The sequence below is a fragment of the Pipistrellus kuhlii genome, unplaced genomic scaffold, assembly GCF_014108245.1.
Source record: "Pipistrellus kuhlii isolate mPipKuh1 unplaced genomic scaffold, mPipKuh1.p scaffold_m20_p_18, whole genome shotgun sequence".
In the NCBI taxonomy this organism is placed as follows: Eukaryota; Metazoa; Chordata; class Mammalia; order Chiroptera; family Vespertilionidae; genus Pipistrellus; species Pipistrellus kuhlii.
Window position 1 is genome coordinate 3,704,187 of NW_023425493.1, and position 18,193 is coordinate 3,722,379.

At 41.5% G+C, this 18,193-nt stretch overlaps 1 protein-coding gene across 1 annotated transcript; it reads left to right on the top strand.

Annotated features, from left to right (window-relative positions):
* Positions 1-438: 438 nt before the first annotated feature.
* On the top strand, positions 439-6,617 carry LOC118721588 (T-cell surface glycoprotein CD1b-2-like). Its single transcript, XM_036442727.2, has 6 exons — positions 439-603; positions 1,181-1,447; positions 3,436-3,714; positions 3,924-4,202; positions 5,190-5,283; positions 6,292-6,617. The coding sequence occupies exons 1-6, from the start codon at positions 543-545 to the stop codon at positions 6,311-6,313; spliced, it is 1,002 nt and encodes a 333-aa protein (XP_036298620.1). The 5' UTR covers positions 439-542; the 3' UTR covers positions 6,314-6,617.
* The last annotated feature ends 11,576 nt before the right edge of the window (positions 6,618-18,193 follow it).

Genomic DNA, 18,193 nt, shown 5'->3' on the forward strand with positions numbered 1-18,193 from the left:
TCTAATGGTGGTGTGCCTTGTGATTTTTTTCATGAAACAAGTGTGCCTTTGCCCAAAAAAGGTTGAAAAACACTGGGCTAGAGCACCAAGGAAGAGAGGGCTGTGAGGAGGAAGGCAGGGTTGGGTGGATAAATCAAAAGAATATTCCTAGGTGAAAGCAGAGAATTATTTACCATTACCTTCTGATGTAACCGATGTTACCAGAAAAGGTGGGAGAAGTCAAACAACTTTTCAAAATCACATGGGGGCTTTTTCAAGGCGGCACAAGAAAGCTGAGGTGAGGGACAGCCGCTGGGAGCCAAGGAGCCAAGACAACAATCTGGAAGTCAGGGCTGGAGTGGAAATGAGAGCAGAGTGGGAGGGCAGGTGGGGGGGGGGGGGGGGGGGGAGAGGCACAGCTTTTCTTGTGTGCAGCCTGACCGAGGCAGAGGTTTGCTCGTTGGAGGAGAGAGGAAGACACTGCAGAGGGCTGAGAACACGGCTTGCTGAGCTCAGAGACCAGACGCCAGCACTGAGAGGCAGACGCTCTGTCTCCCAGGGAGATGCTGCCTCTGCCACTTCTGCTGCTCGCGGTTCTCCTCCCAGGTGGTCACAGCGGGCCGGGTAAGAGGAGCTCTGGCCTCGCCCAGCGTGGGGATCGGGGTCTGGGTAATTGTAAGGTCTGCGCCCTCTGTCTCCAGCCTCTTCTTCATTCTGGGGCTGGGGCTGGGGCTGGAGCCCAGGGCCCTGGCACAGGCAAATGTCTCTGGCATTTTGCTGTTCAGGTTCTGGGTGTTTTTTTTCTGGACCTTTCTGGTTTTCATTTACCCCCTTCCCCCCATTCCCCCATTTCCTCCTGTTTCTCTCTCTCTTTCACTTTTCTTTCTTTCTTTCTTTCTTTCTTTCTTTCTTTCTTTCTTTCTTTCTTTCTTTCTTTCTTTCTTTTTAAAAAAATATATATTTTGTTGATATTTTACAGAGAGGAAGAGAGAGGGATAGAGAGTCAGAAACATCAATGAGAGAGAATCACCAATCAGCTGCCTCTTGCACATCGCCCATTGGGAATGTGCCGGCAACCAAGGTACATGCCCTTGACCTGAATTGAACCTGGGACCTTTCGGTCCGCAGGCCAACGCTCTATCCATTGAGCCAAACTGGTTTTGGCTCCTTTTCACTTTTCTTATCCTTCCACCACCCACAGCTTTCCAGGGGCCGACCACCTTCCACCTCAACCAGATATCGTCCTTTGCCAACAGCAGCTGGGCACAGAACCAGGGCTCCGGCTGGCTGGGCGACGTGCAGATCCAACGCTGGGACAATGAGGCGGACACGGCCATCTTCCTGAAGCCCTGGTCCAAGGGCAACTTGAGCGACGAGGAGGTGACAGAGCTGGTGGAGCTGTTCCGGGTCTATCTGATCGGGTTCCTCCGGGTGGTGCAGGACCACGTCAGTGAGTTCCAGCTGACCTGTGAGTGCCGAGCTCGGAGAGATTATCAGTGATCTCTCTCTCTCTCTCTCTCTCTCTGGTGTAAGCACCGCATCCCCAAGCCTTTCTCTCCTTCTTCCCAGCTTATCCAACGTCACTAGACTTGTCTTCCCCTAGGCCTGTGGTCAGCAAACCATGGCTCGCAAGCCACATGTGGCTCTTTGGCTCTATGAGTGTGGCTCTTCCACAAAATAGCATGTGTAGGCACGCACATACAGTGCGATTGGAGTACCCTCATTAAGTGAATAACAATGTACCTACCGATATAGTTTAAGTTTAAAAAATGTGGCTCTCCAAAGAAATGTCAATCATTGTTCTGTTGATAGTTGGCTCTGTTGTCTAATGAGTTTGCCTACCACTGCCCTAGGCTCCATGAGTCCACAAAGGATTGCAGCTTCTTCTTGTTCCCTGCTCCCTTGTCTGATAAAGGTCCCCCTTTGGGACAATCACCTGGCTTGTTTATGTTTAAATTTTTGCTCTTGAACCCCTCTGGGGAAGCCCTCACCTCTTCTCTGTGCCTGCGCAAACTCAAGTGTGAGCTCCTTCTTTCTTCAATCCACCTCCTGAAGCCCCTCCTTCCTGTTGGATCCCTCTTCTCAGTGCAATGCTCCCATTCCTTCTGGAATGCTGTATCCTGACTTGATTACCCTGCTCCTCGCAGTTCCCCTCCCACCGCTTCCCTCCCTCCTCTATGTCATTCCCACAGCCCTTCCCCACTGTTTGTGACCTGTGTCCTTCTCCTCTGGAAAGTCTGTGGATACAGTCAGTCTCCACTTAGCAACCGGGAGAGATTCTGAGAAACATGTTAGGTTCTTAACAATGCAGAGGTTCTGACCGTTTCATTCTTGTGCGAACATCACAGACTGCATTTACGTAAACTAGAGGGGCTAGTTCAACACACACCTAGGCCGTATGGTATATGCTGTTATTTCTGGGCCACAGTTCTGTGCAACACATTACTGCACAAAAACCATGAGATCAAACCAAGCACTAGAGAAAATGACGCAATCGAGAGATGCGGTACACGTGAGATGTCTGAGACCATTGCTGGTCTAACACGGCATACTATGTTACAGCAGACTTCTTTTTCTTATAAAGAGAAAAAGTACCCTCTAAAATAACAATCAACCTAAACTAATAAAAGCATAATATGCTAATTAGATTGGATGAAGCCATGGTGGCGGGGGCTGAGGCAGAGGCGGCTGCTGCAGCGGTGGGGACCGAGCTCCTTGCACGAATTTCGTGCACCGGGCCTCTAGTAGTATAATACATACAGAAACCAGTAACATTTATTATCGTTATCAAGTATTAGGTGCTGTACATCCTGTGTTGCTATACTCTTACACAAATGGCAACACAGTTTGTGTAAAACACATGAGCCATGCCTTGTTGCTAGGATGGTATGATAGCTCTGATGTCACTAGGCAACAGGAAACTTTCAGCTCCATTATAATCTTGTGGGACCACCCTCATATATGTGGTTCGTTGTTGGCTGAAAGTGGTTATGCTGCAGACGACTGTCTTGAATTGGTTGTTGGCTCATCAACTAATTCTGCATGTGTTACTAATTGCTGTGGCACACCAGTTGAAAAACACTGCCATAGGCCATCTCCCTCCCCCCCCCCTCTCAGTTTTCCTCCCTCCCCCACCCCTTTTCTCTCTCTCTCACTCATTAAATCTCACCACTTTGCTAGAGATGGTGTTCGAGGACCACCCCCTCCCAGCGGAGCCCCAGCACTCACCCCAGGAGAGGACCATGTCCTGGCCTCCGAGGCTGCTGTGCCTCACCCGGCAGGTCAGGCCAGCTGCCTCCCCAGCAACCAATTTGTAAAACATGCAACACCTGGCTATACAGTCAGGGGCTTTGACCTCTTATCCCTTAGGGGCTGTCCAAGAGTCTAGGCCCTTCCTCCATCCCTTTCCTCCTTGCTCGCTTGTACATGGAGTTCTCTCTGTTTCTCTCCTATCAGATCCCTTTGAGATCCAGGGCACAGCAGGATGCGAGCTGCGCGAGGGGGAGGCCACAGTCAGCTTCCTGCGGGGAGCCTTAGGGGGAGTGGACTTCATGAGCCTCAGGAATGGGACGTGCGTGCCCGCCGCGGAGGGCAGCAGCCGCGCCCAGTGGTTCTGCACGCTCTTCACTCAGTACCAAGGCATCTCTGACATCATCCAGAAGCTCCTCTACCACACCTGCCCCCGGTACCTCTGGAGCGTCCTCGAAGCGGGGAAGGCGGAGCTGCAAAGGCAAGGTTCGTCCTCTCCCTGCAAGAGTTCCCTGCTGCACTTCCCACCACCATCCTATGTTCCAGTGGGAGGCAGGAGAGAGGGGCTCACTCCGTACATTATTTGGTTTCCTGAGGAGCGGAAGGGGTTGCTGTCCAAACCTGTGGGTTTCTGAATCCCTATGTGCTAGATGAGAGTCGTAATTTGACACTGTCCCTGCTCCTTCCTGCCCCAGTGAAACCCAAGGCCTGGCTGTCCAGTGGCCCCCCTCCTGGACCCGACCGTCTGCTGCTGGTGTGCCACGTCTCAGGATTCCACCCCGAGCCCGTGTGGGTGCGGTGGATGCGGGGGCAGCAGGAGCTGCCGGGCGCCCAGCAAGGGGACGTCCTGCCCAATGCTGACGGGACGTGGTATCTCCGGGTGACCCTGGACGTGGCGGCCGGGGAGGCAGCTGGCCTGGCCTGCCGGGTGAGGCACAGCAGCCTCGGAGGCCAGGACATCGTCCTCTACTGGGGTGAGTGCTGGGGCCCCACTGGGAGGGGGTGGTCCTCAAACATAATCTCTAGCAAAGTGGTGAGATTTAATGAGTGAGAGAGAGGGGGGGGGGGAGAGGGAGGAAAATTGAGATAGAGAGATAGAGATAGAGAGAGAGATAGATAGAGAGAGAGATTGAGAGATGGCCTATGGCAGTGGTTTTCCATTGGTCTGCCACAGCAATTTGTAAAACATGAAACACTTGACTATATAGTCAGGGGCTTTGACCTCTTATCTCTTAGGTAGTCAAATAAACCATGACCACAGTTACCCTGGCTGGCATGGTTCAGAGGTTAGAGCGTCTGCCCATGCACTGAAGGGTCACAGGTTTGATTCCTGGTCAAGGGCATATACCTAGGTTGCAGGTTCATCCCAGCCCCCCTCTCCCTCATGCCCCCCCCCCCCGCATCCTCCCTCCCCCAGTTGGGGCAGGTGCAGGAGGCAACCGATCCATGTGTCTCTCTCACATCAATGTTTCTCTCTCTCCTCCTCCCTCCCTCCTTCCCTTCCACTCTTTAAAAATCAACGGAAAAAATATCTTCAGGTGAAGATTAATAATAATAATAAAAAGTCAATAGCCAACACAACAATAGATGTCTAGTGTGAATGAATGAAAATTATACCTATTTTTTTGGGTCATATTGGCAAAAATATATATTTTTGGGGTGCTGCATAATTTTAGTAATTTGTTTGTGTGTGCCATGAGATGAAAAAGATAGAAAATTGCTGACCCAAGGTGTAAAATAGGTAGGAATCATGGACCTGTGTAGTATTGGGTACAGTGGGGCAAGAAGAAGAGATAGAAGACAGATATGGATACATTTTCAGAAAATATGAGAGAGGGAGTTGTTCATGCCCACACACCAGAAGCGGAGGAATGACGGTGACCCTCAGGCAGCAAAGGGAGGGCCAGGGGATCGGAGGACGGGCTTTGAAGTGACATCTTTGTGTTTTCTCCCGTTGCCAGGAAAGTCTACCTCCCTCACTGTGATACTTTTGGCAGTGATATTGCCCACCTTGATTCTTTTGATATGTCTTGCTTTATGGTTTTGGAGGCGCTGGTAAGTTTTAAAAAATCTTTCTTTTCTGTCACCCTCCCACTCTTTCATACCAATTTTATCTAATACTTATATTACACTAGAGGCCTGGTGCATGAAATCTGTGCATTCGGGGAGGAGGGTCCCGCAGCCTGGCTGGTGCCCTCTCACAGTCCAGGAGCCCTTGGGGGGTGTCTGACTGATGGGGAGCCGGCCTAAGCCATCAATCAGACATCCTTAGGGCTGCCATGGAGGCAGAGAGACTCCCACCACTGCTGCTTACTTGCCAACCGTGAGTCTGGCTTCTGGCTGAGTGGCGTTCCCCCTGTGGGAGTGCACTGACCACCGGGGGGCAGCTCCTGTATTGAGGGTTTGCCCCCTGGTGGTCAGTGCATGTCATATTGACCAGTCATTCTGTCATTTGGTCGATTTGCGTATTAGCCTTTTATTATATGGGATTAGCCTCAATCTTTCCACAAGACTTTTTGCACTTTCTCTCAAATTCCTATCTTAATGTAATGTAAATCTACTTTTTAATTGTGGTAAAATATATATGACACAAAACTTAGTATCTTAGTTATTTTTAAATGCATAGTTTAGTAATAGTAACTACACTCCTATTTTTGTGCCACCAATCTCTAGAACTCCTTTTCATCTAGAAAAACTAAAACTCTATGCCTTTTGAACAACATCTTGGTATCTCCTGGTCATTTAGACCCAGACACCCAACATTCTACTTTTTGTCTACTTAAATTTGACTCCTTTAGACACCGCATATAAGTGGAATCATGAATATTTGCCTTTTCATGACTGGGTTATTTCATTTAGCATAATGTACTCATGATTCTTCTGGGTTGTAGCATGTGTCAGAATCTCTTTCCTTTTTGGGGAAGGATGAATAATATTCCACTGCATTTATGTAACATGTTTGTTTATCCAATCAGTGGGCACTTCGGTTGCACTTAATGCTGCTATGAAATAGGTGTGCAAATATCTCATATATAGGGCTAAAATTGCTTGTGTTCTTAACAGGTCATATCAGAATATCCCGTGAGATGTTATCAAGTCTCCTTGTACCCGTTTGGAATAAGGACCCAGAAGACAAGAAGCTCAAGTTGTCAGTGCAAGAGTCAAGTTCATCATCTTTAATCAAAGAATTATCATATTTGTTCAACTCAGGGTTCCCACAGGCTGTGAGATGTATCATCATTTATACTCTGACAGAAAAATCATTAAGAACTCTGAATTTATTATATGATAGAATCAATAGTAGGCTCCATCCTAGAGGTTTAATAAATGTGAGATGTGAGAAAGGATGTATCTTGTAATAAATAAAATAAAGTACAGATGGTCCTCGACTTACATTCTTTTTTACTTTCTAGTGGTGTGAAAGCAATACACATTTAGTAGAAATGGTACTTGAGGTTTGCTTTTCTTCCTGGGCCAGTAATATGTGTATGATACTCTCTTTCTGAGATGGGGTAAATTTCTCAGCTAATTAACAAATAAATAATACTTTTATTCAAATTATGTATTTCTTATTGTGTCATCTTTGGTAAATTTATTGTTTTTTCAAGAATTTGTCCAAGGTTTTCAAATGTCCTCTTTTGTTGGCTCTGTGCATATTTTCTTATTATCATGCTAATGTCTGTAGGGTTCATAGTTATGTCCCTTTTATAAGATCTTGGAAGTTTGTTCTCTCTCATTTGTTCTTTCTCTTTCTAATTTTGCAGGCACTTAACAATATTTTAAAAAGAATTTTTATTGCTTAGAGAGAGGAAGGGAGAGGAGAGGAGAGGAGAGGAGAGGAGAGGAGAGGAGAGAGAGAGAGAGAGAGAGAGAGAGAGAGAGAGAGAGAGAAAGAGAGAAACATCTATGTGAGACAGAAACATTGATTGGGTACCTCCTGTATGTGCCCCAAATGGGGATTGAACCTGCAACCTGGATATGTGCCCTGACTAGGAATCGAACCCATGACCCTTTGGTGCACAAGATCATTCTCCAATCAATTGAGTTATACTGGCCAGGGTGGTATTTAATAATTTTATAAATATTTCAGAAATTAGCTCTTGGCTTTGATAGTTTCTTCTGTAATGATATTACTATTATTGTCATTTGTTATTTACTTAAATTGAATTTGTTTTAATTTACATTGGTTAATAAAATTATATAGGTTTCAAGTGTACAATTCTATAATGCATCTTCTATATATTGCATAGTGTGTTCACCACTCAAAGTCAAATCTTCTTCCATCACCAGATTGAAAAGTCCCTTTACCCTTTATTATCCTTCCCCCAGGGGAACTCTGGTGACCACCATACTATTGTGTGTGTTTATGAGTTTTTCTCTGCTTGTTTTTCTTGTTTGTTTATTTGTTGCTTTCAAATGAGTTCTTTACATATTTTGGATTTTAACCCTTTGTTGGAGTTGCTTGCAAATATCTTTTATTAGGTTAGTTTCTTTTTGTTTCATTGCCGTTTTCTTTTGCCGTACAGCAGTTTTTTAGTTTAATGTAGTCCCATTCATATATTTTTTGCCTTTACTTCCCTTGCCTTTGGGGCCAAATGCATAAAATCCACTCTAAGTGTAGTACCTATGTTTTTTTTTTTTTCTATATAATTTATTGTTTCTGGTCTTATATTTAGGTCTTTGGTGTTTTTAAAAAAATCTATTTTGAGTTTATTTTTGTATATGTGAGAACTAACAGTAATCTAGTTTCATGTTTTGCATGTGGCTTTCCAATTTTCCCAGCACCATTTATTGAAGAGGGCTCCCCCCGTCCCCCACTTTATTGTACATTTTGGCTCCCTTTTTTTGTACATCATTGTACATTTTTTGGGCTCTCAATTTTATTCCATTGATCTGTGTGTCTGTTTTTCTGCCAATACCCTGCTGTTTTGATTATTGTTATTTAGTAGTATAATTTAAACTAAGAGAGTGTGATACCTCTGGTTTTGTTTTTTATTTCCTCAGTACTGTTTTGACTCTTTGAAGTCTTTAGAATTATTTATTTATTTATTTATTTATTTATTTATTTATTAAATATATTTTATTGATTTTGTACAGAAAGGAAGGGAGAGAGATAGAGAGTTAGAAACATCGATGAGAGAGAGTCATCGATCAGCTGCCTCTTGCACACCCCCTACTGGGGATATGCCCGCAACCAAGGTACATGCCCTTGACCGGAATCGAACCTGGGACCTTTCAGTCCCCAAGCCAACGCTCTATCCATTGAGCCAAACAGGATTTGGCTTTTTTCTTTTTAAAAAAATACATTTTTATTGATTTCAGAGAGGAAGGGAGAGGGAGAAAGAGAAACACAATATCATTGATCAGCTGCCTCCTGCACGCCCCACACTGGGGATCAAGCCCACAACCTGGGCATGTGCCTTGACCAGGAATCAAACCATGACCTCCTGGTTCATAAGCAGAAGCTCAACCACTGAGCAACAACTGTCAGGCTATGATTTCTTACAAAGGTGGTGATTTTTTGTTCTATTTCTTAAAAAAAAAAAATACCATTGGGCCTGGCTGGTGTTGCTCAGTGGTTGAGTGTGACCTATAAACGAAGAAGGAGGTCATGGTTGGATTCCTGGTTAGGCTCAATCTTCAGTAGGGGGTGTGCAGGAGGCAGTGGATCAATGATTCTCTCATCATTGATGTATCTATCTCCCTTGCCCTCTCCCTTCCTCTCTGAAATCAATAAAAAAATAAAAACAATTAAAAAAAAGAACCATCAATGGTGAGCAGATATGAACCATGCCTGCCCCCTACTGGGGATCGAGCCCACAACCCGGGCCTGTGCCCTGACCAGAAATCAAACTGTGACCTCCTGGTTCATAGGTCAACGCTCAACCACTGAGCCATGCCAGGCAGGCTGCCATTTTTTAATAGATTTTTTTTTTAACCATCATTATCTTTTAATTAGTTTATTTAATTCCAGAGCTGTTACTGCTGTATTTGAGTTTAAATTAACAATATTATTATTGCTTTCCTCTTTTTATATATCTTTTTTTTATATTGTGTTTTCTCTCTGACTTTCTGTCTGCTTGTTAGATTAAGTATTTTTAATTATACCATTTTACCATTTTTTTTTTTTTAGCACAATGGTTTCTTAGCCTTTCACTACTTTTTTATTGGTGATCCTGGAAACATGTACATTCATCCTAAGCTTATTAAATTGTAATACAAATTAGTATTTACCACTTCATGCTAGTGCAATGATTCTAGAAGACTTTGTAAAAAAAATAATGTAAATGTAGTTATTTTTAAATGGAGCTAGACCTGCCACCCCAAGGGAATTGCCTTGCATATCTTATCGCCCAAACCTTGGAATGTTAAAACTTGCAAAATTACTTTTGGGCTAGGCCTGAAGCAACATTGTTTTGAAAAGAACTTTTTTTGCAGGAACAAGAGGAAAGCAGGTATTATGACTAAAGAACTGATGGCTTCTGGACTGAAATTTAAAAACACTGCTTAAAATGAACACCACTATGGTAGTTTATCTGCACCAATCAAAATGCTTTCCTTCTATCAATGTAATTGCCCCTTTCCTTTGTCTCCTTTCTTAAAAAAATATATATTTATTGATTTCAGAGAGGAAGGGAGAGGGAGAGAGAGATGGAAACATCAATGAGAGAGACTCATTGATTGGCTGCCTTCTGACTGCCTCATACCGGGATCGAGCCCACAACCCAGGCATGTGCCCTTGACCAGAATTGAACCTTGGACCCTTCACTCTATCCACTGAGCCAAACCAACTAGGGCTCTTTTGTCTCTTAATCAAAATGCTATTGGGCTTCTATGGGAAGCAGTGATTTCCTCGTAGCTGTTCTTTCCTAATCTACCTCAAAGAAATGCTTGTTGCCCCTCACTTTTTAAGGCCTTTTAATTTCAGGTTGAAACTTTAACTTCATGTATCCTTTCCTGACTTATATGCTGCAGTTGCCATATATTTTATTTTATATAGTAAATAAAACATTTTAAATAAATTTGAAGTTAAATTTATCTAACACAGTAAATACTTATTTCTATTTACTTACCCTTTCTATTGCTGAACTTTGCTATTAGGGTTGGGTGCTAGCAATGTCAGTTGGCCGTAATCCAATCAGAAATTACAATTATTCAAGTGTGAATTTCCATCCCTATGATGGCTGCTCTCTTTTTCTCTATTTCCGATTCACTTTTGCTCTCACAGTATAGAGTTTTAGAATGTAACGAACGTTTTAGGGTTGCATTATTTAGGGCTCTTCTTACTCTGTAGAAAACATTTGTCTCAGTCCAATGCTGCTGTGGATGGTTCTGCTCACCCTCTCGTCTCCTCAGGCACCGTTTTTGGAATTAGCAGAGGCCAGCAGGTGAAGAAAATGTGGCTCCATCTCTCAGCACCTCTTACCTTGACTGGGTTAAGGCACTCAAATTCCTTAGCATCTTGGCAGTTCTCAGATGTCCTCATACAAATGAAATTTTAAAAAATCTGTTTTTACTAGTTGTTCACAGCAGGCTACTTTCCCCTAAACAATCTAATCTATCATCATTTGAATTAAAGTTTTAGTGTAATTTAAAACTTAATAAAATGGGTTAAGATCATGACCTTGCAAGTTCAAAAGTTTACTCAGTAATTGGTGGAAACATTAACCTGTGACATTAGTGCATTTAGGCATCATTTCAAGGGAGACATTTATTTTCTCAAATCACAGAGATCATACATGATGAGAATGATGCTGATAATGGTGATGGTGGTTGTAATGATTCTAGTACTAAGATATAATAGTGTTTTAATGTTTCTTGTGTGCTTTTTTTTTTTTTCCATACTCCTCATTCAGTCCTCACAATAACCCCATGAGGAAAGTGGTATAATTGTTCTCACTTTGCAGATGTGGATGACAAACAGAATCATAAAATTTATTCAAGTTATATCTACAAAGAGCCAGAGAACCTAATCATATTCTTGTTTTACTTAGTATTTTTTAATGACTTCTGAGGAGAAGAACTTAGGATATTTTTATACAGTATTAGGACAGGGGAAGAGATGACTTTAGAGCTTGAAGCTGTGACTCAGCGTGGAGAATTGATTTACAAAGAAAAGTTAGGGAAATGAATATGCAGAGACACAAATAGTCACCTAGGAGGAGAGGAGATAGCAGGTCTTTGAAATCTTAGTAAAACCCCGAATGTAAGATAGGTATATATAAATTTACATACATATAAGGAAATTGTGAATAGATTAACAAGTGTGGGGAAAAAGGATCCATCTTCCCTAAATAAGAATCGCAAATAATCTATGCAAATGCTCTCCTTCTAGGAGGTGAAACTTAACTCACTCCCTTTGAATTGGGTTGGAGTGTGGAGGGGTAAAATAGTAACTTTACTGTTAAAGAAAAGTCAACTGGCAGACACAACTTTAACCAAATGATCAAGGATCAAATTGCCATTCATAAGTCATGTCACTATCATGTGCCCCAGCTATGACATGAGAGATCCATGACACAATGAAAAGGGCATGTCACCTCTGTGGTATTTCCCCCTCAAACCCACAACTCAAACTCATCATGCGAAAAGCATCAGTCAAACCCAAAGTGAGAAAAAGTATATGTAATATCTGACCAGTACTCTTTGAAATGATCAAGGTCATGAAAGCAAGAACAGACTGAGAAGCTGTTCAGATCAGAGAAGACTAAGAAGTAATGATAACTAAATGCAATGTAATAGCCTGAATTGAAACTTTGAACAGGAAATAAAAATTAGTGAAAAACCTAGTGAAATCTGGAAAAAAATCTGTACGTTAGATAATGATCGTGCACCAATGTTCATTTCTTAATTTTGGCAAATTTACCACAGTTACATAAAATGTTGACTTTAGGGAAAACCAGGTAAAGGAATATGAAAACTATATACTTATTATCAAACTTTTTCATTAAATCTAAAATTATTTCAAAATAAAGTATTTATTTTTAAAAGGTTCTAGTAAAAACTAAAAAAAAAAAGGTAGAGTTTTCTAAAGCATATAACCTGATAATATCACCCACACACGTGTGTGTCTCATAAAACAGTATTTACTCTGAGGGCATGCACTCTATAATATAAACTAAGAATAAGTGAAAAAATTTGGAGTAAAAATTGGAATAAAAATTTAATTAGAAATAGATGGAAACAGGTTGACTTAATTGAAATGAAAAATATAAAGACTGAAATTTAGTATTTAATCTATTATTCACATATTTTGCCATTGGGAAACTTCATAAATCCACTGAAGTTTTTGTAATTGAAAACCTCCATAAGGCAGGCCCATGGCAACTATTCTGGCTGGAGATCCTCAGGAAACTGACATTTGTGTTAAAGAACACAGCCTTATGCAATGGCCACCCGATCTTCTGTTGTACTTTCCTAATAGTGCGGGGAATAAAGAAACAGTAATCTTTAGCCATCCTATCAAATAAAAGGGTGATATGCAAATTAACTGTCACTCCATCACAAAGATGGCGGCACCCAGTCCTCTCAGCCCAGCTGGAGTCCCCCAGTCCCGGGGGTTGGGAGGAGGGCAGCCACTGAGAGCGCACAGCGTGAGCAGCCTGGCGGAATGCTTGCTTCGTTGTCCCGGCGATGGGCCTCTGGGCGGGCGCGGAGCAGCCAGGCTCCGCAGAGAGCTACTGCTGCACAGATTTGTGCACAGGGCTACTAGTAGGATGTAAGATAACACAGACTGGGGAGCTGGATGAAGAAGGGTAGAATGCTGTGGTGATAAGTTCTCCAGACTTTCTAAATGAAGCATGCAATCACCATTCAAGAGTGTCAGGGGTTCTGGGCTGGGATAAGCAGTGTCTGTCTTCAGGGTTCAGAGATGAGGAGTAGCTCAGCTTGCTTTGTGGGCTGCACATTTGAGTCATAGAAAGCAAGAGGTTTGGAGACAAAAAGTGAAAGTCATTATTGACTCCTCTTTCCAAATTTAATTAAATAATTTATCAGTTCAATTAAATACTGCACAGGACAGCACATAATAGAACACTTCCATAGTAGTTCTACTAGACAGCACTACTATGAGGTATGGTTAGCGTAACTTCGATTATTTTTAAAAATATATATTTTTATTGATTTCAGAGAAGAAGGGAGAGAGAGGGAGAGATGATGAGAGAAAATCACTGATCAACTGCCTCCTGCTCACCCTCCACTGGGGATTGAACCTGCAACCCAAGCATGTATACTGACTGGTATCAAACTGTGATCTCCTGGTTCATAGGTCAACATTCAACCACCGAGCCATGCCAGCCAGGTATAACTTAAAATTCTTTAAGTTCTTTAAAATTCTTTAAGGTACATAACAAAAATGTAACTAAAACTAAGGAGAAAGATAGGATTTCCGTTTGAATTTAGCACTTTAAGGGCATTCGAGCTTATGTAATACTTTTGAACATGTGGGCCCAGTTTATGGCAATAGCCATGATTATAACGATACATTACAGGTGGTGACTGAGGGAATGAGACAGTGGTTGGCAAACTCATTAGTCAAAAGAGCCAAATATCAATAGTACAATGAAATTTCTTTTGAGAGCCAATTTTTTTTAAACGTAAGCTATTTAGCTAGGTACATTGTTATTAACTTAATTAGGGTACTCCTAAGCTGGCCTCCGCTAAAAACTCAAGAGGCCAAAGAGCCACATGTGGCTCGCGAGCCGCAGTTTGCCGACCACTGGCATGGGCACTAGGGCTAAGAACTTTTCACACAGGTTTTCAAAAGTGAGAGCTAAATAGATTCATTGGTGAGTTTATAAAAGAAACACAATTATTTGAGGAATTTGAAGGTAATGCAATTAAGAGGGATGAGCAATGATTAGAGAAGTGTGGGTTGATGCTACCAAAGAGACCTTTTTGTAGCCTTTACTGTAGTTATCCGAGCCAGCATGGACTTCCGAAGTTCACATTAATAAAGTTAACTAAAGGGAGATCACTTCGGAGAAGAATGAGGCCTCAGAGAGAAATTGTTATTACAATTTGATTTGGAGAGGAAAAAGCTGGAGTATAAACACCTCCTAAAAATTAGCCATAGGAAGGAGCTGGCTGTGTAATCAGAGCTGGAGGATTAAATAATTGCTGAGTGAATGAATGAGACCGAGGAAAGGCCCAATTGTGTGAATTTATAGGACAGTGGGGGCACTGACCTTCCTTAAGACATAGGATGAAAGATCAACCTGCTCCAATGGAAAGATGAAATTTTGTACTATATGAAACTTTAGTTGGCAATTGAATGTTTATAGATATAATTATTATAGATCTTATGTTATTTTATAACTTCTGCTAACATTTTATTAAGTTGGCATTGCTTATTTTAATATCATTAACGTTGTAAATCCAACTTCCTTGAAAGAGATACAGGTAGGTCATCAGATGATTACCAGGGTTTCAATAATAGCAGATGGAACATTTTCTTACATTTATACAAATTAATTAAAAATATGATTTTAAATCAATCCTAGGTGGTATCCCCACATCACTTTCTTAGGGAACTTAATTTGCCTAAAGCACATCTTGTAATATGTTTCCAGTGAATTTTTCACTGTCGCAGGAAGTTTAACAAAGGGGATCTGTGAGTATGACTCTGGGACACTCTAAAGGAAACACATAAGAAGGGGAATTACTTCTTAAAAGAGACCTGGCCACAAAGAATGAGTATTTTTAGTAAAACATGGTGATTAAGCACTAACACCATTTTGTCAAGCTAGAAATAAATAAATTAATATTATATATATATATTTTCCCTTGGAATTTGTTTTCTGCATGATTTTAATTTAGAAGGAATGTTACTAATGATTTTGTGGAGTGTTGTTGGTTGTTATCAGAAATTTATTTCTGCTTTACCCAGGTCATTGCTGTGACTTGTGAATTTGATTTGCTACAAAATTGAAAAGCGGGGTTTGGTTATTTTTACCCATATAATAGAGAAATTATTTTATTCACTAATTTTTTTGTTTCTTTTATTTTGTAAATGATCCTAAATTTTCTCAAGTCAGTACAATTACTTATAACATTTATGTTTGGCATGTGTCATTTTAATCTCTTGACTATTAATTTATTTTAGGTTGGTATATATTCTCTTCCATATCTATCCTTATCTATAGTCTATAATGGCATTATAAAACCAAGATAGATTTACAGAATAATTTATAGCTTAAAATTATTTGTGAAGAAGAATAAATGTTGAAAATAAATTATCTAGAATTCATTCTGAAAATCAATTAAAAAACACCAACACCATAAAATAAGCCCAAAAGTGTAGAAGAAAGAAAATTGATATGAAGGCTATATTATTAAAATAGAAAGTTAGACAAACCATATAATAGAATTGTCAAATTATCCACAAACTGCTTTTTGGAAATATTAATAAAATAAAAAATAAATTCTAGCAGAATTAATGAAACAACATTGGGGTTTTAAAAGTGGGTATTAATGGATTTAGTAAAGAGTAAAAGATAATAAAAGAAGGTAAACTTTATTTCAAGTGGTTTGAAGTCAAAATGTGATGAACATTTTTATTGAAAATTATAAATGGTTATACTAGTAAGAGCCAAAGGAAAAAAAACTACAACCCATAAATATGCCCGTTACCATAAAAATGAAACCTAATGGCAAAGTAATAACTAACCTAAAAAGTCCCAAGCGCTTATGTGATGGGGAATTTCAGGATATAAAAAAGACAGAAAACAAAGTCATCTTATGAGGCTAGGCTATCACAACAGGAAAATACCACAGCCTGACAAAAAACAAAACAAAACAAAACAAACAAACAAACAAACACAAAACTTGAAACAAATTAAGCTACAAAAACACCCAATAACTGTTATCCAATTGCTATCAGCCTCCAAATATATTACTAGACATAGACCTGATAAAATTTTATGAGTATAATATGGAAGCCAGTGCATAATTATATCCCAAAATACCTCTTGTCCATTTCCCCCCAAATATCCTATATAATGAAAGCCCAGTGACTGAATAGCAGAAGGACCAGAATGACCCACAAACCAGTCACTATGAGGGGCCCTGACCATTATGGAGCAGACGCTCAATGCAGGAGCTGCCCCCTGGTGGTCAGTGCACTACCATAGCGGGAGGGCCACTTGGCTGCCCAGGATGAACAGCTGCTCCCACTGAGAACCCTGGGCCGATGGCAAAAACCCGGGCTGTGATCGTTGCCTCCTTGCCCCAGGCTCCTCCTCCTCGTTCCCTGCTGCCTCCTCTGGATGCCCACAGGCTGTGCAGTGCCGCCACCACCAGGTTGGCAGAGTTGACCCTGGAGGTTGGGAGGCGGGTTCATGGCCACTGCAGGATTGAGGTCTATTCCACCGCCTCACAGTGCTATTGTCCCTGGGCTGGCCCTGACCGGGTTCCTGGAGAGGCGAGTGCTCTGGCTCTATGGAAGATGCTGGAGCAGGGAGCAGCCGCTCAGAGAGTGGGTCCACAGACACTCAGCTGACCGGGATGAGCGGCGCTCCCAAGGTGGGCCTATCCCTGCAGGCCATGCCCCCACCAGGGCATGAATCTCGTGTACTGGGCCTCTAATACATATTGAGTGGCCAGATTATGATGATCTCTGAACGCATAATAATCTGGCCGCTCAGTGTATATCCTATATAATAAAAGGCTAATATGCAAATTGTCCCCTCAACCACTAGTTCAACCAGCAGGCAGCTGGTCAACCGCCCATGTCTCCTTCCCCTGGCCAGACTGGCCAGACCCCACCAATGCATGAATTCATGCACCTGGCCTCTAATATATATATATATATATACTTAAAACAGAGAAGCTGATTGTAATGCTATTTGAGAAGTTTTGTGTCATAAAATACATGTGAATTGTTGCATTTTCTTCAGTTCCTCAAATGGGTATACTTCTCTCTTTACTGGATCTTAGCGTAAGCTTTGTTCTCTTTTTCAGGTTAACTCCTCATCCTCTCTCAGAATGCAGGTCTGTCATCACTCTATGGGAGCCCTTCCCGATCTCCCTCCCTTGGCCCAGGCCTCCTATCGTTTACCATGGCACCGTATACTTCTAAATTTACTGTTTATGATGGCTGTATTTATATATTTATTTGTATAACTCTTTTCATTCACACTAAACTCCATCAGAACAAGGAATTTATACCTCTTTATCTACAGTTAATTTGCTTTACTATGATATTCTCAGCTTTTAATAAAATGCCTGGCATATAGTAAATGCTCAATAATTATTTATTAAAACAACCAAATTTAACATTTTCCAAGATACAGATAATACTATTTATTAAGTTTAACTTAAAAATATAACTTGAAAGAGAAGGATAGATATACAGACATCTACACTTCTTCCTATGGCACCGTGTGCTTGGCAGATGTTGTGCAGCCCATTGCATCTCCTTGCAACAACCCGTATGCCTCGAACCAGCCAAATACCTCCAGCTAGTCTCTGTTCGAACTGGCCCAAATGGACCCATGCATCTCAATGCCATCCTTCCCAAATGGTGTCATCCATCTTCATAAATGATACCGTGCTACCTCCTCCTGGGCACTCTTTGTTTGATTAATCCAAATTGCTACCATGCTGTGTCAATCCACTCTCTGTTCTCACTGCCACTGCCTGGTTCAGGTCACTCTCTGTTGTAAATCGCATTGCAAACTAGGGAACTTTTCTAAGTGCTATTTTAACCACCTCAATCTTCTGCTCAAAATCCTCCACTTCCTTAAAAAACAGAAGAATTTTTCAATATGGCACCTGACATCAGGCCCTACTCTGGCCATATCTCTTTCCTTCACCTCTGGTCCCTAAGCTTCAACATCCACTTCCCTCATCTAAGCTTCTGTACATTTCGCCTGTAAATTAACACTGACTTTCTAGTATGTTTTACTATGTGATAAGGCAGGTCTTCCCTTCATTATTTTTCAGCAAAAATATGTAGGATCTTACT

Excerpts from the sequence above, each read along its gene's own strand:
- LOC118721588 (XM_036442727.2), top strand. The coding sequence starts at position 543 with ATGCTGCCTCTGCCACTTCTGCTGCTCGCGGTTCTCCTCCCAGGTGGT. Across the intron at positions 604-1,180 it reads AGGTGGTCACAGCGGGCCGG|CTTTCCAGGGGCCGACCACC; the intron begins GTAAGAGGAGCT and ends CACCACCCACAG. Across the intron at positions 3,715-3,923 it reads GGCGGAGCTGCAAAGGCAAG|TGAAACCCAAGGCCTGGCTG; the intron begins GTTCGTCCTCTC and ends TTCCTGCCCCAG.